General features: G+C 35.3%; 1 protein-coding gene across 1 annotated transcript in view; it reads left to right on the forward strand.

The window, feature by feature from the left end:
- The window catches only part of LOC127870426 (neurofibromin-like), a 173,567-nt gene that overhangs the window by 4,953 nt on the left and 147,839 nt on the right, over window positions 1–20,775 (forward strand). Inside the window, 6 exon segments of the mRNA XM_052413023.1 lie at window positions 3,033–3,116; window positions 9,324–9,392; window positions 10,638–10,756; window positions 11,123–11,229; window positions 16,359–16,429; window positions 16,969–17,044. Coding sequence (XP_052268983.1) covers window positions 3,033–3,116; window positions 9,324–9,392; window positions 10,638–10,756; window positions 11,123–11,229; window positions 16,359–16,429; window positions 16,969–17,044 — 526 coding nt within the window.

The raw sequence follows: 20,775 nt of genomic DNA on the forward strand, positions 1-20,775 counted from the left end.
TAAATAAGAGTTATTGCCCTTTGTTTTTTTTGTACGATGTAATCTTTTCAGGGCTATATCTCAGATTTGCTACAAGATTTCAACATGAAACTTTATCATGGGTGTATGGATATCAACGAGGAGAATAGCAATTCATAAAAGCAATTACCCGCACTTAATTATTGTTTTAGTATTATGCTTAATATCAAGGGATTTGCAACCATCCATTTATAAACAAATTTAATTGGTGTGGGATATCAATTCAACAAATTTTCTTATTACTGGAAATTGCAATTAAGTATTAGAATATTGTTGTGAGCAGATCTGCTTGTAGTAACTAATTCTAACTGATCTTTATTTATGTGCAGAGGGATTAGTTTTAAGCCTTGATTAAATTAATAAAATACATAATTTTGCTAATTCATTTCATATTTGGACACATCACCCCTGAAGGGGCCTTACAATTAATGATAAAAGCAAAAATATAGTGCAATTTTATCAATGGTTATCTTTCAATGTTGGTGAACTTGACTTAAACAAGATAAGATTGAATTAAGGCTGTGATTTGTAATGAAACACAGTGTGTTTGCACAAGAGTTTATACTAAATTTAAATTTAGGTGGTTAAACTACAGTTACTGAACCCTTTTAACAACTGAGTTTGAAACTGCATCAAGTCAAAACTTTATCCTTTAAATACAAGTTATTTTGATTTATAAGTATTTCTTACAATTATTCATTGTTGCTGGTCCTGTTCCCTCATTTGCTGTATGTCTGTGCTTGTAAACGCACAAAATGTCACAATCTTTTAAAATTATACATGTTTTTGAAAAAGTTACATCAATAGCAGCTGAATAGACTAGACGTAAACAACTAATTTGTACTTGATAGACTAAGATATACCATAATTACACATACTCTACTTTTTCGGACACTTATTCACACCTCTGTTTTTAGCAAAATAATTATTTTTCATGACTCTTAATTCATAATTACTGACTTACTTTTCGGACAGTTGATTTTACAATACTATCTTCAAGTCACCAGAATTTTTACCTGTCGCGCTTATCAGGTGACACTTGATAATACGTTTTTACAATCTGATTAAGGTCATTGAACATGACAGACGAATCACTTAAGGCCATGGACCATTACATTTGCATACTTGGGTAAATAAATAATTATATATACTGGTAATAGACAATTGTTTCTACCAACAGCTTAAAGTGATAAAAGAAATGTAAAGTAAACTACATGTAAACAGTGTGGTATTTTACAAGTGTTATTATTTGATACAACTGATATTGCCGTATTAGATCATCATTGCAATGGACAGTTGATTTTACAATACTATCTTCAAGTCACCAGAATTTTTACCTGTCGCACATATCAGGTGACACTTGATCATACGTTTTTACAATCTGATTAAGGTCATTAAACATGACAGACGAATCACTTAAGGCCATGGACCATTACATTTGCATACTTGGGTAAATAAATAATTATATATACTGGTAATAGACAATTGTTTCTACCAACAGCTTAAAGTGATAAAAGAAATGTAAAGTAAATTACATGTAAACAGTGTGGTATTTTACAAGTGTTATTATTTGATACAACTGATATTGCCGTATTAGATCATCATTGCAATATTTTAATTTTTTAATGGAATGTCTCTACATTTTCAAAGACATGTGTCTAAGTCTCTACATTTTCAGACACCTGTATTTTAAAAATGTTTTTTTGTATCTAAATTTGCGGACACACATTTAAAAAAATTACTTTTAAGTGTCAGAAAACTATTACGGTACTGGAATAAGCAAATTACATGTATTTAAAAACAGTACCAGACTGGATTGAAAAGTATTAAATATAATACTGGCTTTTATATGCAGTGTTATTAAAAGCTATACAATTGTACCACACTAGCTGCGAGTAACATTGCACAGCAAAGTCTGCAGGCTATGTCAGAATTCTAATGTTCAAACAGCTAAAGCAAGTGAAATTTTGTGATTAAGTATTGATATTTGTTTTCAAGATAGACTCTAGTAGGTTAATCAAGTGTCCTTGACATTTTCTTTCTTATAGCAGAGAATACAGTAATTTCCAGGTTCACATTAACAATTGCAGTAAAAGTCTTTTTCCACTGGCATTCTTGATTTCACTCCCTCTGTTTACTATTCCCCTATCTCAGACACTATTGATCTTGTTTTGTTGCATGTAATTTACCCATGCTTCTTGATGGTAATCATGATCAATTTTGATGAACTTCTACAAATTGTTAACAAATATGAATTGCATGAACATATTAAAGTAATGTTTGACAGACCAACACAATTAAATTTTACAGGTATACATGAACTGTAAAAGAACTGTTCGTTTTCAAGAAAAATCACCTTGTACTATTTTTGTTACTTTCGCTTCCCTTCTGGCCTGGGCAACAAACTGCCACTCGCCAAAGCTCAGTTTACCTTCAAATAAATTCAGTCTTGTTGAAATCTTCAGTTGCCAGTCCAGCAAGAATGGCATTCATGTTAAGACTTGTGAAAATGATCTGATGATCCATTTAAATGAAGCATCTTGACTTCCCTTTTTCCAAAGATGAGTTTGTAGAAATCAAATACATGGGATAACTTATGATGAATTTTGGCAAGTTGAAACTGTGTCAAGTATGTCGGAATTAGCAAATACCTTGGGATAACTTACATTTAAGACCGAACAAAGTAATTATAAATATTGGGAATTGAAATTATATTTCAAATTAATAATTACATGTAACTGACAAAAAAGTTGGCCTTTCTAATAGATTATCTGCCAATAATTTCTACAGAACTTCAGAACTAAAACCAGCAGAAAATATTACAGTTTAAAATTTAGGAACAGGGGACACCTGATCTGAAACTGAGCACTTTGGCACCTTAGGGATTAAAAACCCAAGGAAAAGACCTGTCAAGTATATAATAAGTTGTGGTGTTAGATGTGAAAAAAGTATCTGAATGTTTTAGTGATGTTTTACTGCTAAAGGACTGCAGTTCATTGTTTGTGTATTTGTAGCGCATCATTGGTCAGGAGGCAGAGAGGAACTACTTTGAGTCACAGCTGATCATCCTTGATACCTTGGTAAAAGTTCTCAACTCAGTAAGTATCCTGATTATAAACCGCGACAGAAGTCAGTTTGACCTCATGACTTCGATATATATAGTGTTTTTCCACCTTTTGGGGAATGGGGCCGAAGTCCTTTGGATTTGAAAAAATCCCGTTCTTTTTAATTAAATCTGGAAACGGTTGTGTGTTTTTTGCTGGCAAATACTATAAAAATGAGAATAAACGTGTTGCGATTTAAAGTTAAATAATTTTTTATGAAAACCTTTCATTAGTTATATTGGGCAGTCATTTTGGTAAAATATATACTTCTTGATATTGGAAATGTGATGTTTCTTAACAATCAAATATGGGGGCACTCATTTCTTTAATTGTCAAAACCAATCAAATGAAAGTCATCTTATCAGGATGCAGGATTAACAGGGTTCACAGTGGTTTAAACATGGGCTGGGCAGAATGTAAACACACCAGTAAGAACTTTTTGTGTGCAAATATCCCAAGTTATTGAAATACATTTGCAAAAATCGTAAGTGCATAAAAGATGGTTTTGGTTGCAGTTTGTGCCGATATCTTAAGATATGAGAATAAATCCTTCAATAAGTCTGAAATTGGTTCCAAAATTTTGACAGGTTGAGAAAATGATATAAACATTACAGTGTACATGAATGCTGTATACATCACTTTTTTGGCAAAGAACTCAGGAATATTCAATCAAAATAAAGTAACTTTGCAGCGATTTTCCTCCTTCTTTATAAAGTACCGGTAAACGGCACTTTCCCAATTACGAAAAAAATACAATTTTCCCCATTGCTGTCCTTAAATTCCCAATTAAAGGTAAATAAAAAAAAAAAAAAAATTTTTTTTTTTTTTTTTTTTCTTAAGCAACATTTAGTTAGTTTCCCTTTGCAGCTCTATAGCTTGAACCTAGATTTATATAACATTGACAGCTTGAAAACACTTGGTTATTAATTTTAAAGTATTTGGGAGCAAAAAATCAAATACACCAATTTCCCAATTTGAGGTTTTCACGACTCGATTTTTCCCAATTTTGAGGTTTTCACGACTCGATTTTTCCCAATTGGACCGGTACGGGTACTTTTCCCAATTGGACAAGGAAAACCGCTGCTCTGACATGTTTCACATTGCCATAAACAGCATTAAAAAGTATGTTTTATGCACTGGTTGATATTTCTTAAACAAAATTGTTTAAAAAAGTTATTTGAAAAAAACACCCCACCCCTTTGCAGGTGTTTATATCCATTTACGTTAAATTGTTAACCCCTCAAAGTCATGTGATCCTGCACCCTGGTAAAACTGCATGTAGATCAAAAGAAAATGGATATTTACTTAATGTATTGTTGACATCTCAAACAACTGAGCAGATTTTAAACATAAGCACTTATGGTTAAAGTTGGCTAGGTTCATGTCGATTTTAACACCTAAATATTTTCGACATTATTGCATTTGAAAACTTGCGAAAGTTCACAAACAATACATATATTTTTGGTCCTCATGGGTTTTCGTATATTATTGCTTCGGCACAAATATGTTTACAGGAGCTTTTTTACATCAGATAACACGTGTACTAAATTTCCATAGTTTCATCACTTATATGAAAGTTGGGGAAAATCTAACAGGCTATGTGATAAATGGTACTTTTAGTGCACAAATTTTATTTGAAAAATAAGTACAGTACTTTCTTTCCCCCCCCCCCCTTTTTGAAAATTTATAATTTTAATGCTTAACGTACATTCTGTTCTTTTTATTTAAATACACTGCTTTACACAAACAGTACACGCAAAAACATCAGCTGCGCCTCAAATATTGATATGTTGACAAAGCGACCAAACAAACTATTTTTATGCCCCCGGTAGGGTGGCATATAGCAGTTGAACTGTCCGTCAGTATGTCAGTCCGTCCGTCCGTCCAAAAACTTTAATGGCCATTACTTTTTCAATATTGAACATAGCAACTTGATATTTGGCGTACATGTGCATCTCATGGAGCTGCACATTTTGAGTGGTGAAAGGTGAAGGTCAAGGTCATCCTTCAAGGTCAAATGTCAAATATATGGCGTCTGTCTGTCCGTCCGAAATCTTTAACATTGGCCATAACTTTTTCAATAATCAAGATAGCAACTTGATATTTGACATGCATGTGTATCTCATGGAGCTGAACATTTTAAGTGGTGAAAGGTGAAGGTCAAGGTCATCCTTCAAGGTCAAATGTCAAATATATGGCGTCTGTCCGTCCGTCCGAAAACTTTAACATTGGCCATAACTTTTTCAATATTAAAGATAGCAACTTGATATTTTGCATGCATGTGTATCTCCTGGAGCTGCTCATTTTTAGTAGTGAAAGGTGAAGGTCAAGGTCATCCTTCAAGGTCGAATGCCAAATATATGGCGTCTGTCCGTCCGAAAACTTTAACATTGGCCATCACTTTTTCAATATTGAAGATAGCAACTTGATATTTGGCATGCATTTGAAAAAAACACCCCACCCCTTTGCAGGTGTTTATATCCATTTACGTTAAATTGTTAACCCCTCAAAGTCATGTGATCCTGCACCCTGGTAAAACTGCATGTAGATCAAAAGAAAATGGATATTTACTTAATGTATTGTTGACATCTCAAACAACTGAGCAGATTTTAAACATAAGCACTTATGGTTAAAGTTGGCTAGGTTCATGTCGATTTTAACACCTAAATATTTTCGACATTATTGCATTTGAAAACTTGCGAAAGTTCACAAACAATACATATATTTTTGGTCCTCATGGGTTTTCGTATATTATTGCTTCGGCACAAATATGTTTACAGGAGCTTTTTTACATCAGATAACACGTGTACTAAATTTCCATAGTTTCATCACTTATATGAAAGTTGGGGAAAATCTAACAGGCTATGTGATAAATGGTACTTTTAGTGCACAAATTTTATTTGAAAAATAAGTACAGTACTTTCTTTCCCCCCCCCCCTTTTTGAAAATTTATAATTTTAATGCTTAACGTACATTCTGTTCTTTTTATTTAAATACACTGCTTTACACAAACAGTACACGCAAAAACATCAGCTGCGCCTCAAATATTGATATGTTGACAAAGCGACCAAACAAACTATTTTTATGCCCCCGGTAGGGTGGCATATAGCAGTTGAACTGTCCGTCAGTATGTCAGTCCGTCCGTCCGTCCAAAAACTTTAATGGCCATTACTTTTTCAATATTGAACATAGCAACTTGATATTTGGCGTACATGTGCATCTCATGGAGCTGCACATTTTGAGTGGTGAAAGGTGAAGGTCAAGGTCATCCTTCAAGGTCAAATGTCAAATATATGGCGTCTGTCTGTCCGTCCGAAATCTTTAACATTGGCCATAACTTTTTCAATAATCAAGATAGCAACTTGATATTTGACATGCATGTGTATCTCATGGAGCTGAACATTTTAAGTGGTGAAAGGTGAAGGTCAAGGTCATCCTTCAAGGTCAAATGTCAAATATATGGCGTCTGTCCGTCCGTCCGAAAACTTTAACATTGGCCATAACTTTTTCAATATTAAAGATAGCAACTTGATATTTTGCATGCATGTGTATCTCCTGGAGCTGCTCATTTTTAGTAGTGAAAGGTGAAGGTCAAGGTCATCCTTCAAGGTCGAATGCCAAATATATGGCGTCTGTCCGTCCGAAAACTTTAACATTGGCCATCACTTTTTCAATATTGAAGATAGCAACTTGATATTTGGCATGCATGTGTATCTCATGGAGCTGCACATTTTGAAAGGTGAAAGGTCAAGGTCATTCTTCAAGGTCAAAGGTCAAATATATGGCATCTGTCCGTCCGTCCGAAAACTTTAACTTTCGCCATAACTTTTGTATGCCCCTGAAGGGTGGCATATAGTTTTAGAACTGTCCGTCCGTCTGTTCGTCAGTCAGTCTGTCAGTTTGTCTGTCCGTCCGTCAGTCCGTCCGTCAGTCAGTCCGTCTGTCCGTCCATCCGAAAACTTTTACATTGCCCATAACTTTTGCAATATTATAAAAGATAGCAATTTGATATTTGGCATGCATGTGTATCTCATGGAGCTGCACATTTTGAGTGGTGAAAGGTTAAGGTCAAGGTCATCCTTCAAGGTGAAAGGTCAAGGTCAAAGGTCAAATTTTGCAATATTGAAGATAGCAACTATATATTTGGCATTCATGCATATCTCACGGAGCTGCAGATTTTGAATGGTGAAAAGTCAAGGTCATCCTTCAAGGTCAAAGGTCAAATTTTGCAATATTGAAGATAGCAACTTGATATTTGGCATGCATGCGTATCTCATGGAGCTGCACATTTTGAGTGGTTAAAGGTCAAGGTCATCCTTCAAGGTCAAAGGTCAAATTTTGCAATATTGAAGGTATCAACTTGATATTTGGCATGCATGAGTATCACATGGAGCTTCACATTTTGAGTGGTGAAAGGTCAAAGTCAAGGTCATCCTTCAAGGTCAAAGGTCAAAATTTTGCAATATTGAAGATAGCAACTTGATTTTTGGCATGCATGTGTCTCTCATGGAGCTGCACATTTTTAGTGGTGAAATGTGAAGGTCATCCTTCAAGGTCAAGGTCAAAAGTCAAATTTTGCAATATTAAAGATAGCAACTCGATATTTGGCATGCATGCGTTTCTCATGGAGTTGCACATTTTGAGTGGTGAAAGGTCAAGGTCATCCTTCAAGGTCAAGGTCAAAGGTCAAATTTTGCAATATTGGAGATAGCAACTCCATATTTGGCATGCATGCGTATCTCATGGAGCTGCACATTTTGAGTGGTGAAAGGTCAAGGTCATCCTTCAAGGTCAAAGGTACAATATATGGCTTCAAAGCGGCGCAGTAGAGGGCATTGTGTTTCACGAACACAGCTCTTGTTTACTAATTATTCCAGTAGACAAAAATGGCATAGATTTTTATGCCCCCTGTCCGTCTTTCCGTCACACTTTGCGTTTAGGTTTCGAAAAATGCTCATAACTTCTATGTCCCTTGAGATATAACCTTCATATTTGGTATGCATGTGTATATGGACAAGGCCTTTCCATACGCACACAAAATTTTACCCCTGTGACCTTGACCTTGAACTTAGGTTCCGCGTTTAGGTTTCGAAATCTGCGTTTAGGTTTCGAAAAATGCTCATAACTTCTATGTCCCTTGAGATATAACCTTCATATTTGGTATGCATGTGTATATGGACAAGGCCTTTCCATACGCACACAATTTTTTACCCCTGTGACCTTTACCTTGAAGTTAGGGTCCGTGTTTAGGTTTCGAAATCTGCATTTAGGTTTCAAAAAATGGTTAGGGTCCGTGTTTAGGTTTCGAAATCTGCATTTAGGTTTCAAAAAATGCTCATAACTTCTATGTCCCTTGAGATATAACCTTCATATTTGGTATGCATGTGTATATGGACAAGGCCTTTCCATACGCACACAAATGTTTACCCCTGTGACCTTGACTTTGAACTTAGGGTCTGCGTTTAGGTTTCGAAATCTGCGTTTAGGTTTCGAAAAATGGTCATAACTTCTATGTCCCTTGAGATATAACCTTCATATTTGGTATGCATGTGTATATGGACAAGGCCTTTCCATACGCACACAAAATTTTACCCCTGTGACCTTGACCTTGAACTTAGAGTCCGCGTTTAGGTTTCAAAATCTGCGTTTAGGTTTTCGAAAAATGCTCATAACTTCTATGTCCCTTGAGATATAACCTTCATATTTGGTATGCATGTGTATATGGACAAAGCCTTTCCATACGCACACAATTTTTGACCCATGTGACCTTGACCTTGAAGTTAGGGTCCGCATTTAGGTTTCGAAATCTGCGTTTAGGTTTTGAAAAATGCTCATAACTTCTATGTCCCTTGAGATATAACCTTCATTTAGGTTTCTAAATCTGAGTTTAGGTTTCGAAAAAAGCTCATAACTTCTATCAAGCGTTTATAGGGGGCATAAGTCCTTTTATGGTGACAGCTCTTGTTTTTTCTCTGTTACACTATGCAAAAAAGAAAAGTCCATATAATTATCAGATAGTGTAAATCAGTCAAAAATCTGTTTTCGTATGTTTTCTATTGTGAGCAGTTTTGGTAGTTTTTACGAATAAGAAAATTCCAATTATTAATTTGTACCTAGCTGCAGGACAACTTTGTTTATGTCACATCCATTTATGATGGTCTTCTTGTATAAGCATCGTTATGTATGTCATGTATATTGCAGCAACCCAAGGACACCTCCAGGCTGGATGAAGCAATCTATGTAAAATTGCTGCTACCTGAAATTTGCAAGGTTTGTTTAAATATTTAATTTGTGCTCCCTTGTAAAGATTTTCCCTTCTCTGTCACAGCGTTCTAGATAAGCTGCGTATCAGCGTAAAATAGGCATTAGAAATATCAAGATACGCTCAATTTATCATTTCCGCGCGTACATTTAAGCAAGCCAATCTGGACTTACCCAAATGATGTAAATTCTCTGCGTACAATGTAAGCAAAAAATATAAACAGCTGATTGTCTTTCGCCAAAATATGAGACTGGTAATCGTAAAAATTAGAGCTAATTTGTGCGCTGGATTGTAGAAATAGTTAGCCAGTCGGTATGTATACTCTTTATCATATAGACGCATGGTAAATTTAGTATTGATTTTATAACAGACAGTCGAGCGCTTATGTGTTTATTAAATTACATGAAGAGGTCAGCATGGCTTCTTCGAAGCCAAAACAAATTACTAATCTGAAAGTAAAATTGATTCTTTTTATATGGCAAAAGTTGTATCGAGTAAAAACATTGTACTGCCAATACTGAATGATTTGATTTCCTGTTTTCAAATCAAAAAGGACACACTTAAATGCTAATAAAACAACTGTTGGAAGTTGGCAAAAAAGTTTTCCGTGGCTAAAGGTGGTGGAAGCCTGCCTATAAACCAAGGACAGTTAAAAAACAAAAAACACTGTTTAACATAATTAAAGTAGTGTGTCTGTACCACGGCTATATTCTTGTTTTACTTTTCGCAAACTACCCTTCAAGCAAGGCAAAATCTGACCATTTACCCCCATGCTTTGGAAAGTGGGGGTATTTACCCACATGGGTAAAAAATTATCTATATCGCTGCTGTCATTCAGATTGTTTTGTCATACTGAAGAAATTATATTGAAATATTCAACAGTGCTCCAGATAATAATTGTTTAAATTTTTTGAATTCCCCAAACCACAATTTGATTAGCAAAATGAACTGTTAGAAACATATTAGGTTGAATGAAAGAAATTTAGTGAAAATGTGTTTGTCAAATGTCAAGTTAGCCACAAACAATTATTAACAATTAAAACGAAAGTTATAAACAATTGTCAAAACATTTATGAACATTATGCAAATAATTTTTATTACCCTTTATATTGCATTTTATTCAAATAAAAGTAAATAAATGTATGCTGTATTTTTTTGTAAATAACTATTTGTGCAAAAACATTTGTGGTGAAACTGGTCAGATTTGTCTGGGAAGATGCATATTTTTCAGCTTTTTATTTCTATTTTTTCAGTTTCTCAATCTCCAAAATGACACACCCTATGTTCTGCAGCTGAAAAGTCTTGCATCAAAGGTTCTTTTTGCACTCAGTCTCAATGCATTCAACGCAGTCTTCAGTCGTATCTCAGCCAAGTAAGTGGGTCATTTCGGATTTTTGTGTGTTTTTGTATGTTGGATAAAAAACAGAAAATAAACAGACAAATTGTTTCATTGTGGACCATTCATGGTAATGGTGAGATCAATTTACTGCAAGGCTTACCTTCAGGGATTTTTTTTCATATTAGAGAATGGTAGTTGTTCACAAATGTTGGAAGTTCCCAATAAACATTTTCACAATTATAAAACAATGTGTAACTGTTGTTGTTTTTTAATTTGAACAGTTCTTGACTTATGTTTTTCTTCACAATTTAAAAAAATTCGCAACATTTTTTTTTCACAAAATTATTTGGCTTCAGAAAGGTAGGTATAAAGCCCTGAGCTTGTTGCACATTGTTTCAGGTTGATGACATTGTCAACATGTAGCGAGGACCAGTCAGATCTCTCGGACCTGGAGCTTATACAGCATCTCAATGTAGATGTTACTCGACTCACCAAGTTGCTTAGTGGTACGTTGTATCATTCCTTTAACATTCTTACAAAATATGAGCCAGGTCATGTGATAATGGGTTGTATTTCTTAAAAGGTCAGCATAGCTCCAGCCCAGCCTGCACAATCTGTCATGTGATAATGAGTTGTATTTCTTATATGGTCAGCATAGCTCCAGCCCAGCCTTCACAGTCTGTCATGTGATAATGAGTTGTATTTCTTATATGGTCAGCATAGCTCCAGCCCAGCCTGCACAATCTGTCATGTGATAATGAGTTGTATTTCTTATATGGTCAGCAAAGCTCCAGCCCAGCCTTCACAATCTGTCATGTGATAATGAGTTGTATTTCATATATGGTCAGCATAGCTCCAGCCCAGCCTTCACAATCTGTCATGTGATAATGAGTTGTATTTCTTAAATGGTCAGCATAGCTCCAGCCCAGCCTGCACAATCTGTCATGTGATAATGAGTTGTATTTCTTATATGGTCAGCATAGCTCCAGCCCAGCCTGCACAGTCTGCTAAGGAGGAACCTTGTGTCTGGTATTAAAAATCACACAAGGTTTTATGGTCTCATTATCTGACAGGGTGGTCTGGAGCTACTTTGGCCTCATATAGACCCTTCTCCGCATAATGTGGCTCATGCAGCTGTCACAAAGATTAAATGTATTAGCATATAAGCATGCATCTGTCTGTCTTTCATATGTGACATGTGAAATTAAAAATATTTTTTTTTTTAACAGGTCCTCTTAAGAACATTAATAATTAATGAGCACTCAGTGTAACTTGCTCTACTTCTCATATAAATTTAAACTACCACTCAGAGGAAGTGCAGTTAAATAAATAAATGTCATCCTTGTTATGTTCTTGTCTATTTTGTGTTATAATTACACACTGCAGTTTATAATTTTTTGACAGCTAATGAACTTGTCATCATAAATGTTACTGTGATGTGCATAAATACCAGAACTTCCTTAATGGGGTGCTTTTTTAGGAAGAATGAGGACAATACCTTTTACGCTTGGGGATTATTCTACCTGCTAATTATTAAAATTCACTATTTCATTTGAATAGACACATTGCCTTCAGTCTCTAAAGGCCATGTTCAAGCTCTGCTTTTCATATGCTGGCAGATTCAGGCAATTGGTAATTGTTATGCCTCAGATCGAATGATCGGGGGTATATTGTTTTTGGCCTGTCTGTCTGTCATTGTATGTGTCTGTCTGTCATTGTATGTGTCTGTCACAAACTTCAACCTTGGTTAAACTTTTGCAATAACTTTTGCAATATTGAAGATAGCAACTTGATATCTGGCATGCATGTGTATCTCATGGGGCTGCACATTGTGAGTGGTGAAATGTCAAGGTCATCCTTCAAGGTAAAATATATGGCTTTAAAGCGGGGCAGTAGGGAAACATTGTGTTTCTGACAAACACATCTCTTGTTTTAGAGAGGAACAAACTTTTCTGCAAATACAGTGAAACCTCGCTATTAAGACCACCTTTGGGTCTTTTAAAAAGTGGTCTTAATAGCAAGGTGGTCTTTATGCTGAGTTTTCATGAATTTGATGGAGATATAATACAAAACTTAATCTTCCATGAATTTTTATGTCTTTGTATGCAATATAATAGTAATCAATTTATTTATTGTATAAGGATGCATGTAGTATGTCAATCTTTTCAAAAAGGAAGTGAAACATACATGTAATAATCTGATAAGATTGTGTATACAGTGTTTTTTTTCCTTCTTTGGACGGGTCCGGTAAACGGACCTGTTCCCAATGACCTACGGACCCATTCCCAAATGAACCGAACCCATCCCAATTGCCGAAAATATACAAAAATCCCAATTAAAATTGAGTAAACAATTCCCGAAAACGCCAACTTGACGTATTTCGAGACTGTTTTAAGTTTCGGCCGATTTGACTTCTCAATCAATGACTGGTTTAAACATTTAACGTTACATTCGTACATTAAAAACGTATATGTTATCATTTTTATACTCACAAGTCCTAAAACTACACAATAGACATTGAGAAAACACATTTCCTTGATTAGATATAAATTATCTGAGTAGTATTAAATTGCTACGTCATGACCTTCGACATTGCAAATGGCGGACGTATTGTAAGTGTAACATTCAACCTGCGTTCAATTCAAAGCTGGCGATTCAAATTACAAGTAATGGTGATTCAATAATAGAGAAAGCATTAACTGGATTTAACAAACGTTTGATAAGGTTTTTTAAACCAGATAACAACAAGGAAAATTTGGATTATTAAAGTTAAACAGGTAAGGCAACTTAAGTGTACATATTTCGGACATGTATAGTATTCGGATAAACAGTAATAGATGTACTAGATGCCCCATGCATTAAGGTTGTGTTTTGTTACAAAAGCAGTCATAGGAATGATGATAATATAATGATGATAAATATGTGATGAAAAGGTGCTACCGGTAAATATTTTAAATTACTTGAATGTTTTAAATATCGTAAAAAGTTCGGCATCTGTTTCATCCACCCATTCCCCTCCGTACACTGCAACAAAAATAAGCACTTAGTGCTCAGATAAGGCTATGCAGCCTGCGAGTGTCTGGACTCTCATCAGCCCAGAAAGACACCATTCTTGATATATTTAAAGGAGATAAAAACAGAGAACTATGTAACAATCTGTGTTCTGATAGCATGTTGTTGTTTGTGCAAGACTGTGAATGAAAGTTAATGTTGCTTTCCTGTGTCATTTAAAGCTGACAAAAGTTAAACAAAATCATTTTAATACCATTCTCCAATTGGTACAATTCACATCTTTATTTTTCCCCAATTTGAAGATTTCGCGACTCGTTTTTTTCCCAATTTGGTGATTTCATGAAGCAAAAAATTCGCAATGGCATGGGTACCGGACCCATTCCCAATTGGGTGAAAAAAATCACTGGTGTGGTGTCAACTGGTGATCTAGTACATAGACTTTTTCTATCCTTGCCTTGAATCCGTTCATAACCGGCTAAAAATGCAGCTTTTCTTTTAAAAATGGCTTGAACCTACAAAGGAAAGACAAGAACATTTAAAATGGATCATGAAATTTAGCATTGCAGACGACATTTCACATCTGACACCAGTTTATATTTTAAACAAAGCTTAATTAGGAGTTTCTCATAAAAGGGAATTTCTATTATTAATTGTCTCAATTTTATCAAAAGTTTATCAGATGAATTAAAATTGAATAAAGCAGATACATATCCATCTATAAAACGACAAAACAGAGTGGAGAAAATAACGTTTTGGAGGGACGGAACAAATTAAAAATAAACACACCTGTGTCTTTGGAATTCTGAATAAATCAGCTAACTGCCGTCAAGATTGTCCATGACTTGTGTTGATTAAATAAATCTTTTTTTTAAACACAACTCTTTCCATTTTTGCTTATCCATTTATAATAACAATATAGGTCGGGTTTTATATCCATCAAGACCAAAAAACTTCTCACTAAATTTTCTAACTGTTAAATTCACTGTTTTTTAGATTTAGAGTGTGAACAATAACAAATGTACCCATTAAATGCAAGCTAATTATCAATCAAGAATCAAGGGTTTAAAAGAATAACAAGGGAAAAAAATCTAACACTTTGCAGCCAATGCCAAAAACTGTTCTCGTTAATTGTGGTTAATTGAGTCACAATAGCTTAGTACACAAACCCGATACAACAAAAACACCTATCAAGTAAGGTATGAAAATAACTTGTTGTTCGTCAGGTGTAAATTTAGAAAATTTTTGTTGAATGATACTAATTGAAGTGGTTGTAATAGCGGATTAGCAGGTTGGTTAGGTTAGTGAAAGACCATTGAAATATAGACGGAAAAAATTCGGGACTAAAATAATGTGGTTGTCTTAGCAAGTGGGATGTAATTATGAGGTGGCTGTTAAGATAATTATACCCCCATTACAATTGGTAATGGGGGCTATATAGGAGTCACTTTGTCGGTCGGTCTGTCTGTCGGTCTGTCCCGAAAGCTTGTCCGGGCCATAACTATGTTGTTCATTGTGAGATTTTAAAATCATTTGGCACATTTGTTCACCATCATTGGACGGTGTGTCGCGGGAAAGAATTACGTCGATATCTCAAAGGTCAAGGTCACACTTTGAGTTCAAAGGTCAAAAATGGCCATAAATAAGCTTGTCCGCGCCATAACTTTGTCATTTATTGTGAGATTTTAAAATCATTTTGCACATTTGTTCCCCATAATTGGATGGTGTGTCACGCGAAAGAATTTCTTCAATATTTCCAAGGTCAAGGTCACACTTTGAGTTCAAAGGTCAAAAATGGACATACATAAGCTTGTCTGGGCCATAACTATGTTGTTCATTGTGAGATTTAAAAATTATTTGGCATATTTGTTCACCATCATTGGACGGTGTGTTGCGCGAAAGAATTACCTCGATATCTCCAAGGTTAAGGTCACACTTTCAATTCAAAGGTCAAAAATGGCCATAAATGAGCTTGTCTGGGCCATAACAATGTCGTTCATTGTGAGATTTTAAAATCATTTGGCACATTTGTTCACCATCACTGGACAGTATGTCACACGAAAGAATTACGTCGATATCTCCAAGGTCAAGGTCACACTTTGAGTTCAAAGGTCAAAAGTGGCAACGAATGAGCTTGTCCGGGCCATAACTATGTCGTTCATTGTGAGATTTTAAAATCATTTTTTCACCATCATTAGACAGTGTGTCGCAAGAAAGAATTGTCGATATCTCCAAGGTCAAGGTCACACTTTGAGTTCAAATGTCAAAATTGCCATGAATGATAATGGCATAATAATTCTTAAAGATCGCCATAAATTAGATTCTCTTGTTTTGTGAAGACAGCATGCAAAATAGTCTGTGTCAATGCGGCACGTGGGGGTATACGTCATGTCTGTGACAAAGCTCTATTTTTTACAGTGCAATATTCAAGGTGCATAAATAAGAGGGAACAAGGTTGTTTTGTTAATAAATTATAATATGATAAACGGAAAAACTTTTGGAAACTGTCACATAGAAGCATTGAATGTTTCTTTGATTTTGTTGACATCACTTTTCACTTACAAGACGAGTCTTTGTTTAGGAATCTTTCAATTTGGTTCAAAATGGTTGTACACGTATTTTTCAGATGTGGTGTCCAAGTTCCGACTTCTGCGCTCTAAACAGGTTATATCTAACCTGGCACATAATCTGGAGAAGGTAACTGACAATTTCAAGGATTGAATGTTACACTAGGGTATCTTAACACTGTAGACAAAACAGTTATTAATGTTAGCAACAATTCACATTATTTAACTCTTAACATGTATGCTTTATTATCTGTTCCTACCAATTGAAGTCTGAGTCATGGCTGATATCATTGACACAATAATATATGTAGTGACAACCTTTTAACATCGGCAAAATTAAGAGGCAACTACTTTGTTCAAGCCAGTGGGAACCCTGATTCTTTTAAAGACTCGTCCAGTCCTTTTATTCCATTCAAGGTATTGATACACTATAACATTGCTCTTTTTCTTTTATGTCTTCAATGATCACAGTGAATAGGGGTTTCTGCACCCTTACCACAGTTCACAGCATACAAGTAATCCATGGCAGTCGGGGGGACAGGTGAAAGTGTTTGAAGATGAACAGACCACCATAATATTACTTAACTACTGTTGAAATGATGAATCATACAAATAAACAAACAAATCTCTGATACCAACGTTTCTTATGCACATTGTTTTGTGTTTCAGGCCATTTGGAACTGGATGGACAACTATCCAGAAGAGTTCACAGATCTCCAGAAAAGACCAAATGAAGAATTACAAGGTGGGAAGCCATTATTTCTAACTTCTTACCTTTGGTGTCAGTTAATTTGGAGAACCTTCACCTACAACTGTGTTTAATTTATATTGCAAAACAATAGAAACACTGTTTCTACTAAAAAAGTGATGCCGATAGTCAGCGTTCGCCCCTACCGGAATTTTTTCCCCTCAAATTACAATTCCCCTCTAAGAATGTCATTTTTCACCAAAACATATCTTTATTTAGCATTTATTTCAGCTGTTAATAGAATATTGTTCATTTTGATTGCTTCTTTATCCATCGCAATACTAGCAAATTTGCAGTGGTCGCGGAAACACGTTAAAATATAAATAAGCATCTACGGAGTTGGATTAGAATGTGTAGTTTGCGGTTCCTGTTAATTTTTGCAAAGTCATGCGGAACTTACGCACTTTATGGATGTAAATGTTGGTACAAGAATCCTCAAACTAAACATGCTTACATCTGAGTCGTTAAGCGCATGCTATAGAAGGTAATTGATGAAGGGAAGTCACTCTAAATGTCATTAGTGTTTGTAAACGTTTTTTTAATGATTTTGACAGAAAACTTCTTCATTGTAATTGTGAAAAATGTCATCTAGATTTGATTGGGAATGCCTTCATTTTCGGAGGGGCAGACAGTGGTGAAAACCCCCTGAAATCAGAGTAGTGAGTTTAACTTGATTACAACAGTTTTTATTTTTTCCCAAAATATGTCTCTTTCGCACCCTTTCACCCAGCGTCCAGCATCTTCCCCTTTTTCTAAAAAAAAAACCTGCACTAATAATGTCAACTGGAAATATGTTTATTGCATGAACATCAGCATTAATATGTTTAAAATAACTTCAGAATGCAAAAATGAAACCATCCTCTGGTGTTGAGCGTTAAGTGTCTGTATGTTGTAATGTCAACTTTTAATTGTCGCATAAATAACAACAGAAAAAACTGAGTGCATGTTTAATTGACGTTATAAAAACTAACCATTCCACAGGAAGTGTCTTTTTAGCTCACCTGAGCTATTGTGATCACTCAGCGTCCGGCGTCCGTCCGTCCGTCCGTCCGTATACAAATTTGTAAACATCTTCTTCTACTAAACCATTGAGCCAATTTCAACTAAATTTCATGTGGAGCATCCCTAGGTCATGGGACAAAAGAATTGTTAAAAAAAATTTGATCACATAACCAAGATGGCCGCCATGACCATATATGGTAAAAACCTTAAAAAATCTTCTTGTCAGAAACCGCTCATCAGATTTTCAAAAAATTTCACAGGGATGACCTTTGAGGGCTCCCCTGAAAAAGTTGTTCAAAGAAATTTGATTCGTCAAAAAACATGGCCGCAGGAGCTCGTTGAACTTTGCATGTTTATTCGTTTTTGCCTATTTTGTGAAAACTTTCAAAAATCTTCCACATTTTTTGTCCGATCCTTTCCAAATTTGCACAGTGTCTTTATATCAATGAGGACACAAACCCTACAAAAAATGAGCATTATTGGTCCATGAAGTACAGAATTACCTCCCCTTGAATTGAGAAAATGGTGTTTATGCAATAAAGTCCAAATTTTTCATCCAATTCTTTCCAAACTTGTAAGGATTTAGCATGGTTCAAACAAGGGAAACAACTACGGTTTATGCATGTTCTTTTTATTACAGATTTGCCTCCCTTTAATTCATTCAAAATCTCATTTTACAGCAGAGATTCCAAATCTGACCTGTAAATGAGCCCCATATTTACTGCTGGTGCTATGTTACCTTTTCCCATTTGATCATTCTTAAGTATTGGTCTTGTAATGCTGCTACTGCTACTGCTACTGCTACTGCTACTACTACTACTACTACTACTACTACTACTACTACTACTACTACTACTACTACTACTACTACTACTTCTACTACTACTACTACTACTACTACTTCTACTACTACTACCACCACTACTACTACTACTACTACTACTACTACTACTACTACTACTACTACTACTACTACTACTACTACTACTACTACTACTAGTACTACTACTACTAGTACTACTACCACCACCACCACCACCACCACCACCACCACATCTGCTATTACTACTTCTACTACTACTGCCACTACTACTACTACTACTTTTACCACTACTACTACTACTACTACTACTACTACTACTACTACTACTACTACTACTACTACTACTACTACTTCTACTACTTCTACTACTACTACTACTACTACTACTACTACTACTACTACTACTACTACTACTACTACTACTACTACTACTACTACTACTACTACTACTACTACTACTACTACTACTACTACTACTACTACTACTACTACTACTACTACTACTACTACTACTACTGCTACTACTACTACACCACCACCACCACCACCACCACCACCACCATTCACAGTGACAAAAAACGTATTCACACAATGGCTGCTACTACAACTTATAGCCCATATAGGGGGGCATGCATGTTTTACAAACAGCCCTTGTTTCTATGGGATTTTAACCACAACTGTTCATGTTTATCTCCGACACATATTTTTAGGTCACCTGTCATGAAGTGACACAGTGAGCTTATGTGATCGTGTAATGTCCGGCGTCTGTTGTGCGTGCCTGCGTGTGTCCGTGCGTCCGTCCGTCAACAATTTGTTTGTGTAGACAGTAGAGGTCACAGTTTGCATCCAATCTTGATGAAATTTGGTCAAAATGTTTATCTTGATGAAATCCGGTTTGGGATTGTATTTGGGTCATCTGGGGTCAAAAACAAGGTCACTAGGTCAAATAATAGAACAACCTTCTGTAGACAATAGAGGTCACAGTTTTCATCCAATCTTTATGAAATTTGGTCAGAATGTTTATCTTGATGAAATCTGGGTTGGGATTTTATTTGGGTCATATGGGGTCAAAAACTAGGTCACTAGGTCAAATAATAGAAAAACCTTGTGTAGACATTAGAGATCACAGTTTTCATCCAACCTTTATGAAATTTGGTCAGAATTCTTGATGAAATCTGGGTGGGATTGTATTGGGGTCATCTGGGGTAAAAATCTAGGTCAAATAAATAGAAAAACCTTGTGTTGACAATAGAGGTCACAGTTTTCATCCAATATTTATGAACTGTGGTCAGAATGTTTATCTTGATGAAATCTGGATTGGGATTGTATTTGGGTCATCTAGAGTCAGGAACTAGGTCACTAGGTCAAATCATAGAAAAACATTGTGTAAACAATAGAGGTCATAGTTTTCATCTGATCTTAATGAGTCAGGTGAGCGATTCAGGGCCATCATGGCCCTCTTGTTTTAAATAAATGACCTTGATGATCTACTGATTAATTAAACGGCACATTTATGCGTGAATTATTTTTATTTCTGTAATGATTATAAATAGGTGAGGAAGTGCCTTGTCACAAAAGATGATTTTGAAATTTATGCACTTGTCTTAAATGCAAAAACTTGCATAATTTGTGTGTTGAGTGTGAAACTGATGTCCCTGTTTAACATTTCTTCATCAGATACAGTAGAATTGCACTCAAACCTGCCTTGAATTTGATGATTGTAGTAACATGCTACAGCTGTTATTACATTGCGGGCTAGTCTTAAGTAAAGCATCCTGTAATTGTTGCAGTAGAGTGTTTAAGATTTTTTGCATATAGAATGATAAAAGAAAAAATGTTTTTTTTGTAAAATATATATTTTTGTTTTCCTATTTTAATCCCTTTAAGAAAGCATTTTCTCAAA

Source organism: Dreissena polymorpha, chromosome 1 (genome assembly GCF_020536995.1).
Source record: "Dreissena polymorpha isolate Duluth1 chromosome 1, UMN_Dpol_1.0, whole genome shotgun sequence".
NCBI lineage: Eukaryota > Metazoa > Mollusca > Bivalvia > Myida > Dreissenidae > Dreissena > Dreissena polymorpha.